Below are 9945 nucleotides of genomic sequence, written 5' to 3' on the forward strand. Positions count from 1 at the left end.
TAAAATACTTACGACTGTGTCTTTCAATTCAACCAACATTGTGCCTGTATGTTACTTTTGCTATTGTATGAATATAACTTCACCTGGTTTTAGACTGCATCCACATAATGCACACATGCTCCCCTAAACTCTACCCTACCCTGCTCAGAAAAGACTTTCCCCAATAGGCTATCAGTATACAGCTGGCATACTGTGGACTAATATCAATCAGCTCTTGAGTCAAACATAGGCTATGATGGCACTCTATAGACACAATAATGCTTCATTAACACTTGAGAAATGCAAAATACTATGCACTACAGTACTGATGGAGGAAAGTCCTTCAATAATGTCAGCTGTCAGGTAGTCTTTTAACACCAGGGCAGGTGAGCTGTACAACACCAAACCCTCTTGACACAAACAAACAAAACAACTACAACATTAAATTGCTCCAATTAGCTTATGAATAAGCTTCCAATTCAGTAATAATAAACCATAATGTGTGCTTAATACTGTGGCATTGGAGAACTCATGTTGTATACTCTCTAAAGTGCTCCATATAAACCACTTTTCATAAACGCTGCATTTCTTATTTGTAAATACTGCTCTCATACAGTCACCTAAGTATTGGTTGGTGGTCCAAACACCCTTTAACTGTGATCCAGAACAGGCTTAACAGTACACACACCAGTAAATGAGGTTAAAGATGATATAGGCTCCAGGGAATATCATGCGGGAGTAGGTGTCAATGGTATGGGTATTCTGAATAATACGGAAACCCCGGATTCCCTTTTTCTTTGTTCCAGTGTACTCATTGTCCAAAGAGAGGTGGACCACCATGCGCTCCTGTTTCTCTGGGGGGTCTTCAGTCACAATCGGGGCTCTGGTGTAGCCTGCTAGGCTGTTGGTGTCAGCCTCGCTATAGGTCCCATCCAGCATCATGGTCCTGGTGTGGGACATGCCACAGCTACATGGTAGGGCCTACACACATAGTAATACAGAAAAAGAAAAAGGAAATGGAAACATAGCACAGGCACTGAGATTTTACTTCAAAGGTCAATTACTTAGCAGTTACTCAAATACTCAATTCAGGTCAGGTCAATGGTCTATGCTGTCTATGCTGTGCTTAACTAATGACAGAGTTTGAAGCTAATAGAGAAGGGGAAGTATCAAGGACCAGTGAGATAGGAGGACGCAGACCCTTCTCTTCTCTTCTCTGTGCATGCAGCAACCCATTCTGACAGTGGAAGTGGATTGCACCAGCTAGCCTTTAGCTCCCTTTTAGCTACAGGCTAGCCAGGTGTTCCCCACCTCTTTAGAAGCTGAGTCTAAATGGAAAGATTCTCTTACCTGCTCCTTGGCCTTCTCTCTTAGCTTCCGGTCTTTTCCATCCTTCACAGTAGTCAGGTAGTTGACGGCAGCATACTCCAGAACAGAGAGAAATACAAACACAAAGCTGACCCACAGGTAAATGTCCACAGCTTTGATGTAGGAGACCCGAGGCATTGATGCATTCACTCCCGTGATGATGGTGGACATAGTGAGCACTGTGGTGATCCCTGGAACACAGAAAAAATAGCAACAAGGTTTAAATCATAGTATTACATTGCTTTCATATATGATAGACATTCTGGATTCAGCTTGTTTGTCTTGACAAAGGTAATCAGTCAGTGACACACAGAGGAAAGCCAGCAATCTTCACCATGTTGAAGCTTTCAGTAAACCCTACCTAAAGACACTCTGGCAGGGACTGCACGTCTGTCAATCCAGAAGGACACCCAGGACAGCATGACCATTAGGGTAGCAGGGAAGTACGTCTGGAGCAGGAAGAAGAAGATGTGGCGACGCAAGGTGAAGTTGATGTACAGTCGATTGTACCAGCCTGTAGAAACGAATACAGATTGAAGATCAAGATAGAAGAGAATGCTTTGCAGTCTACAGGTAGAGGAGGAACTGAAAGTGCAACTGACCTGTGCTGCTGTAGAAGGCAAGCCTGGAGGTGGTGTGGAACTGCTGGATTAGAAATTGAGACAGTGAGATCTTGTCATCTGTGCTCAGAGAGTCGTTCCCACTCTTCCAGTAAAGCATGAGGTCTTCATCTGTGTAGGCATCTGGACAGCAATACAGGAGATCCAAACAAAAACAGCCATTAAGGACTCCACATGATGGAGGTGACAGATTATTCTCTTTTATGAAGTTACTTGTATTCAAATATCACAGTTTCTTTTTCAGTTTACTTGAATTTGAAAGCGGGTGTCAGGGACTCACAGCTCTCAAGCTCTAGAGTGCATGTCTGGGAATCCAGAGGGAACCGACTGAAGTCCATGTTACACGCAGCAGTTACTGTCACCCTGTGTACAAATGAATAATAATAAAAAGCAACCCAAGACTAATAAGGAACCATGAATGAGAAATACATCTACTGTAGTCTGGCCATCACCATACTAAGCTCAATATTTTAAGATTGAACATTAGTCAGGAGAGTCTGTGCTTTACTTCTACTGCACAAGAGGCGTGATCAATGGACATCGTTCGAAAGAGTCTGTACGCATTTGGATGGTCCTTCAACCAATCAGACCAATGATCCGGATGTGCCTTTTGGATAAGATAGGTTGTGATTGGACCCAGCAAACATGGACAGGAAGCAGGAGCGATAGATGTGCAGGTTTCCAGCCTGAGCTGCAGGGTGAAATCCAAATCCAGCTAAAATACACCCTGTGTTAACACTAATCTTTACCTCAGGCTGTAGAGGACATGGCCATCGGGGTAAACTCTCAGCATAATATTGTCGGTGGTAGTGTCGTGGATGAAGGATCTCTTGGAATGGACAAAGAACACATCTGGCACCCAAATTTTCTTCACTAGCCGGCCATCAAAGGTCATGCTCTTGTTTGTTGTGCTGGGGAAGGACAGGCGCTCATCCTTCCAATAGTGCCGTAGGTAAAGTGTCATGGTGAAATCCTGAAACACATTTGGTACGGTTTTCAGCAGAAAATCAACCTGCAGCTCACATAATAATACAGTCTTTCACAATTGCCAAGACACACTTCTTGAAACCCCACCCTTTTCTCAAATCTGTAAACACAAAACCCAATTTTCAAATAACACAGTCAAAGTTTTATCTGAGCTGAGATCAAATCAAACCAATCAAAAGTGAACAATTACACACATAAAACATTTTTTCTCATTTGGATAGTCCCTCAACCAATCAGACCAATGATTCGGGTGTGCCAGGTGGATAAGCCACTTTGTGATTGGTCTCCATAGATTTGTAACAGAAGCAGGATATAAAAATGTGGGGGTTTCCAACCTGAGCAGTAGGGCGAAAACAAATTGCTGGCAGATCGGGCTGGGTTTAGAAGTTTCAAAGAAAATGCATTTTGTAGTTGTTTGTATAATGCAGTGGATCATTTTGTAACCATTACTTGGTTACAGTTTAGATAAATGCATAAATGCAATCCATAACTACTGTAAGCAATACAATACTGAATGACATTCCACGACAAGATGCTACTCTAATTTCATTTAGTTATATATCTATTGACTCCTTAATTATGTGCAGTGAAAGCCTGTTACTGGTTGCAGGAACACCAAAAATGTACGGTAGTTGCATATTGTGCATAAGCCACCAAACTCTACCCATTGAAGCACACAGTCATAGCATGAAACACTGCACGATGGCTCAGAGAGAGAGTCATACTAACAACTGAGGACAGCCAGCGAGACTGAAAATAATGCATTTTTAGTAGTGGTCATGGTTGCATGCGATATGGATAAGATGGTGTGTGGCACTCCGTGGGAGGGCTGTCTCAGACCGAGGGCACCTGACGCTGAGCGCTGCGGGTAGAGCGGGCACGCTCTTACTGAAAACAGAGCCTTCCCTTCAGCACCTAAGCTGTTAGTCCCTGGGTCCCACTCACAACATTACATAACTATAAATCCACACAGCTTGTAGAAATTGGGACCAATACAATCAAAAGAGTCTAGATTAGTGCTTTTAATAACATTATATGATTGTTTAAAAAATAAAATCATAAAATAACACCAGTACACAAAAATGCTCATTTAGAGGTGAATGACTACAATAATTCTATGCCACAATGTACAGTCATAGGCAGGTAATATGAAAAGCATAATCTCAACAAGGTCATAGAGGTCATAAACTAACTAATAGCATTTATTTCAAATTTGGTATTAATGTCACTTGATTTAACAAGCTCATACTGAATTTCAACAAATCCTCAACTGCCCTCCTAAACATCAGCTTACACAACACCCTAATGACCATTTTAGTCCAATTCTGACAGAACAGAAGGGCACTTTAATCATATTATCCCAGCATGGGCACGTGGGCTGGAAGTTCCACTAAAAGAAAACATGATCTACTCTCTATCTACAATACCTACAATGACATGACTTATTAGGGAGGAAAACATGATCTATTCTCTACAGTATCTACACTGACATGACTTATTAGTGAGGAAAACATGATCTACTCTCTACAGTATCTACTGACATGACTTATTGGTGAAGGGAAATGCCTCAGATCTGCTTACCATGTCTACTTCTGAAATACTGTCCAAACTCTCCACCTGCACATCAACCCCTACAGGGACAGCAGGACCTGAGGAATAAAAGGAATTTGTGTGTATGTGAACTTCCCTTGAATGCATACACATTTGTACTTATTTTGCTTTTAAAGACACAATGTTAATCTAACAAGAAGAAGGTAATAATCATGCAACAACATTGTAACTAAATTGATTACATTTTTTCTTCACTGTACTTGGTACTTACCCATAGCATTACAATACTTTTTTTGAAACATTTTATATACATGTCAGCATTTTAAAACTAGACCAAATGAAACAAAATGTTGCACAATTAAACAGGGAGCAAATGCATTGTTCACTTCCTTTTAGGACATACGCATTTTCTAGTAGAGAAAGAGAAAAGAGGCTTTATAGCTGGAAGACACAGAAAAGTAATCAAGCCTCTGTACTTTACTAGGAAATCTCAATTGAGAAGGTTCACAGATACACTCTGATAGGACTAAGATCAAAAGCTTAACACTATATCAGGGGGAGCCATTGGATAGTGTTCATAAATTCTTTGTGCCCCTCCAGTCACTGATATGGAACCTTTGTGTTTTTAGTCTTTGGGCACAGCATGATGTGCACACTCATTATCTCTTGGTTCCTCTGACTTCACCACAAGCATCCATGAAAATACTGTTGTTCTCTGAAGTGCATTCCACCATTTCTTGGATGGATATAAAGCATTTGTTTAAAAGGTCCAGCAGCATGCAGAAACATGCAGTCAGCCCATAGAAGGAAGACGTTCATTCTCATTCTCCTACACATATGGTAAGTAACTGCTACTACAGATCTTCAAACAATGTGAAGTGGTCAAGTCATAATTCTTATAAATGATCATCTATGGCCTGTGATCACTGTCATTGCATGAAGGCCTCTCCTTCTGATCTTCCATGCCTTGGCGCTAGGCTCTGTGCTGGCTGCTTATGTAACAGAGTGCAAAAGCCTTCTATTAGTTTGCCTGTTACCTGGCAGTCAGGGTATTAACTCGTACTCTGCTGCCAGCTGGGTGCCCTCTCATCCGTCCACACACCATATGCCATCTATCAGATCTGCCAGAGGGGGTGGCACCAGATGAAGCTAGCGCACACCAACCCCCCACCTGTCAGGGTACAAGTCTAGTGCCCCCTGGAAGGGACAAACCTCTAGACTAAATGAATGAGTACACGGTGTGTTGAAGAAAATAGAAATGAATTCAGTGGCTAGATCAGTGGCTATGACTGTTAAGTATCTTTGGGTTTTCATTTGGTTAAATTAATTTAGGGGTTTTCAGAAAATTCAAAACATCAGCCACTCCAGCTACTTCATATTGTGCACTAAAAAAAGTCAGTTAAAGGAAATCTGAGTCCATTAATGTCCCCAACAGTGATTTCATGCAACACTCTCATCGTAATAGGAGTTGTGGACAGCTGTCGATTCAAAACTTGAGGTTGTCTTGGTTGATTTTCATGTAAACATGTTCCACACATACAGTATAAACCTCTTTTCACTAACACTTTCTGAATATTCATATTGGATATGTAAACAGTTTTTAGGGATTTCCAAAGGATTTTCCATTTAAAAGGTAAAATTGACTTGCAATTCATTCATGACTCAATAGCCTTATTACTAGAGCTATGCAGAACATCTGGATTCTAAATCAAAACTTTCTCCCTCTCTCACACACATACAGTACATGCACACGTGTACAAACACATAAACGCACACATACATATGCACAAACACGGCACACACATATGCACCAACACACACACACACACACACACACACACACACACACACAGGGTGATGTGATAAATCACTAAGTTAATCACTTAAGAAAAGAATGATATTCCTTTTATGGGTTTGACCAAAACACATTTATGAATACCACATTCATTTTTTTTGCTAATAAGCACCCCTAAGGCTTATACGCTGTGGCTTTGAGGATATCTATTTTTAATTAGTATAATGCAAAGCATAGCTTTCCATGTCTGCTTCTCTCTGTGTGAAGAGATAGTGTCTGGCTGGTTAACAGCTGTCAGCAGGCCACACAGGTCAGAAGATTGTTGCCTAAGTTAATCCATTTGGTCATCAAAAACTCCATCAGTTTAATCTCCCCAAGTCACCACAGCTCAGCCAGCGCTCCTCCAGATGGCCTGACCAAACCCTTCACTGGCCATTGCCAAAATGTTTAAGACAAGGGGAGCCGTGATGCAGTCGGCAGCATTGCCATCCCTTCTTCAGTCCCAGTGCCCACTGCCCACGTGTAGCCCATTTGGAATTCAGCTGGCAGTCATTTGCACATCCCATTCCCCATCCCTCACCCACTCACTCCGTTGACTCTGTCTGGTCTTTTCTGACTTAACACCAGAAATTCTAAAAATAAATCACACTACAAAACGACTTTGCGTAATGGACGCTAAAACTATCCTATTTATCTGTGCACCAGAAATAACAACATAAGTAGGCTACAAAATGGCAATCCAAACAATGAAAGACCTAAATCTGTGAACTAAATCTCTGCTAGTGTATCAGACCAGTCCTTCAGAAAAGAACATTTCCTGTTAATACAGAGCAGCTCTACATTCATAAAAAGTCCAGGGGAACCTGAGCCTGGTTAAATAAAGACCTATCTGTTACACTTAATGACTCTGAAATGCCCTCCTTTCCAGGATTCAGAAAGCTAAATCCACCCCTGTTTTTTGTGGACAGATTAAATCTGTGACTATGCATTTGACTACTGACAACTGATGTCTCATGAACCCTTGCTCAACGAGAGGACATTATTACAGGGTTGGCTTTGTGATTGCTCAATAATTATCAAAGTATGTATCAAATATTGTTCAAGTAATCAGCGTTTTTCTACTGTACATTTCCAATAACCAGTGTCAGAGTTGTGTGAAATACAGTATCAGACCAAAATGAGTGCTGAAATAGAGCAGACAAATGTAGGCTACTTCCTAAGCCACTTCATTTTAGATACGTATCTTCAAAATGTAGTCGCACCTCGTTGCTAATATGTTGCCACATTTCTGTAAACCCTATACAGAAATGTCCTTAAATGGAGGGAGCCTTAGCTCAAAGATCATAGTGGCAACATGTTCACCGTTGTGAAATCACAACATCAACTTCCCAAATTGTACTCTTTGTACCTGCAGGTAGGCCTATAGGCCTACTGGGCAGCTGGTAAAGGACCAGCATATCATATTTTCAACAAACAGACAAACATTTTTTCTTCATATCTCTGAAAAGCAGGTAGATTATGATAAGAAGGTAGCATAAAAAGAATTACTGGATGCAAAAAGGACAATGCGGCGCTCCACCAGTGGGATTTGTGTGATTGTGTTTCGACTGTGTGCCACCCCTTTCCAGAGAGCTCCTGTTGGCGCTCTAGCATGTTCCCTGTGATAGCAATGCCTTCTGGAAGCGGGGAGCTTCCCTGTAAGAGGCTTTCATTAGTAACACTGCTTGTCTGCACTGTTTAAAGAGGGCAGAAAACACAAATGGTGTGGTGCCTAACAAATACTGCCCCATTTGCTTAGAATGGCAACCTCCCTGCTTATATAAGTCATTGTGTTGGGTAAGGCAGACAATAAACCCTTTCCGGTTTTCTTTTTCTAGACAGACACACAGATACTTAAGAAATATTGGAATACTTTATTTTCCATCCTCCCATCTGTACATCTGACTGTCTATTGTTGCCAAAGTAATGAATCATATTTTAATCCCTTAGTGAGTACACACAGGCATTTCTTTGCCGACCTTATTTGTAAGCGTTAAAAGAAAAGATCTTAGAAAGAATGTGTCGTATGAGTGAAAATGAATTACAACACAGCAATGCTTTCACAGAATGCTGACAGAAACTGTTTGGATAGCAAAAGGTTTTGCAAAGAAAGTTATACTTCAATATTTTGGACAATGTAAGTGTAGGCTATTTTTATTGCAATCAGATAACTTCATCATTCCTCATAATCCTAATGATTGAATAATGAAATCATCTATTGAGTTGTAGTCTCAGACACTCTTATATGTGTCATATTGTAGTAAAGGAAAGAAAAGGAGGACACAATTTGTCAACTAAATTATTGTTGATAAATGAGGCCTACCTGCAAAAGCTGGTCTCATGGTAAAGTCATGGTCGTCCACTCGAAGTAGGTGGTCCGTTTTGACTTTGCGGGTCTTGGTTGCATCAACCAATTTTTTTGACAGAAGCCTGAAATTTTAACCAGTGATTCGTGACTGACTGTATCCTAACTGATGTATCACAAAAATCAAACAAAGGACATTAAACATTTAGCCTACTTTCTACAAGTTAATTTATCTGAGCTCACACGTCACAAGCCTTCTCACTTAATCTATCAATTAGATGGGTGACTTCCTTCACTGATCCTGCGCGTCACATCTGGACAGATGTTTGCATGACACCGATACTAACTATGATGTATACGGGTAGTAGGCTACCCATCTCAAGCGCAGTCTTGGAGTTACTCTGTAACTATTCCTCAGAAATGATAAAATGCCACTTGGTCAAGTCCATTGGCAGCCTATCATGTTCGCACCACATGTAGATCAAATAGGTAGCTTAATTGATAGAGGACTCATGTTTATGATGTTATCAACCTTTTAATCCTCGGATCACAGAATGAGATAAATGCCTCCACAGACCAACAAGGTAATGTTGTTTATGCTAAAACATCTGTCCGTCCTCTTACGCACGGCAGTCTACAGCGCAAAATGCAGTCTTATAATCTTGTAATGCTGTAGCCTAATACCACGTTCTCAGGCTCCATGAACGATTTACAACTAATATGTCTGCGAACCCGTGGATGGACGAGCCTCATCAACATAGGCTACTTGGAAAGTTGAGGTCCATAATTTCAGTTGTGACTTACGCGCCATGCTTATGAGTTTCCACGGCTCCAGTCCACCTTCTCCGTCTACTACTTCTGTGCTTGCTGCATTCTCCCACAATAATTAGGTAGAAAAGTAAAAACGCCAATTTTGGAAAACAAGTCATCATGTAGTAACATTAAAAGTCCTTCAAAAAGCGGCGCAACCCGATTAATCCATATTTGCAATGGTTTGGGCATAGTAATATACTATCCTTCCAGGACACGCAGACGTTATGATGTGCATTGAAGATTAAAATATTTGTTACGACTGGTTTACAGTCAAGGATAGACTGTTAGCTTCACTTTAAGCGTGGAGACGGGATGCTGCATGCGCGCGTTTCGCTCGCGCTCTGATTGGCGTGCAGTCTGCAGCTGTGTAATCTCTGGATGGCGGGACTGCACAGGGACACCCTTCTCATGCCACCAACTGACGTAGGGAATATGGGATTCGCACAAATCTCGGGGCACAATAAACAATGTAATAATGCTGCTAGTGC

At 41.2% G+C, this 9945-nt stretch overlaps 1 protein-coding gene across 1 annotated transcript; it reads right to left on the minus strand.

The window, feature by feature from the left end:
* Positions 1-270: 270 nt before the first annotated feature.
* On the minus strand, positions 271-9918 carry LOC134097773 (gamma-aminobutyric acid receptor subunit rho-2-like). Its single transcript, XM_062550716.1, has 9 exons — positions 9449-9918; positions 8663-8769; positions 4536-4603; positions 2717-2940; positions 2248-2330; positions 1950-2090; positions 1709-1861; positions 1330-1538; positions 271-960 (listed from the first exon to the last, which is right to left on the minus strand). Exons 1-9 carry the CDS (start codon positions 9574-9576, stop codon positions 652-654), a joined length of 1422 nt encoding a protein of 473 aa, XP_062406700.1. The 5' UTR covers positions 9577-9918; the 3' UTR covers positions 271-651.
* Between the last annotated feature and the right edge of the window lie 27 nt (positions 9919-9945).

The sequence above is a fragment of the Sardina pilchardus genome, chromosome 12 (assembly GCF_963854185.1).
Source record: "Sardina pilchardus chromosome 12, fSarPil1.1, whole genome shotgun sequence".
NCBI lineage: Eukaryota > Metazoa > Chordata > Actinopteri > Clupeiformes > Clupeidae > Sardina > Sardina pilchardus.

Excerpts from the sequence above, each read along its gene's own strand:
- LOC134097773 (XM_062550716.1), bottom strand. The coding sequence starts at position 9,576 with ATGATGACTTGTTTTCCAAAATTGGCGTTTTTACTTTTCTACCTAATT. Across the intron at positions 1,862-1,949 it reads TGCCTTCTACAGCAGCACAG|GCTGGTACAATCGACTGTAC; the intron begins GTCAGTTGCACT and ends TCGTTTCTACAG. Across the intron at positions 961-1,329 it reads GAGAGAAGGCCAAGGAGCAG|GCCCTACCATGTAGCTGTGG; the intron begins GTAAGAGAATCT and ends CTATGTGTGTAG.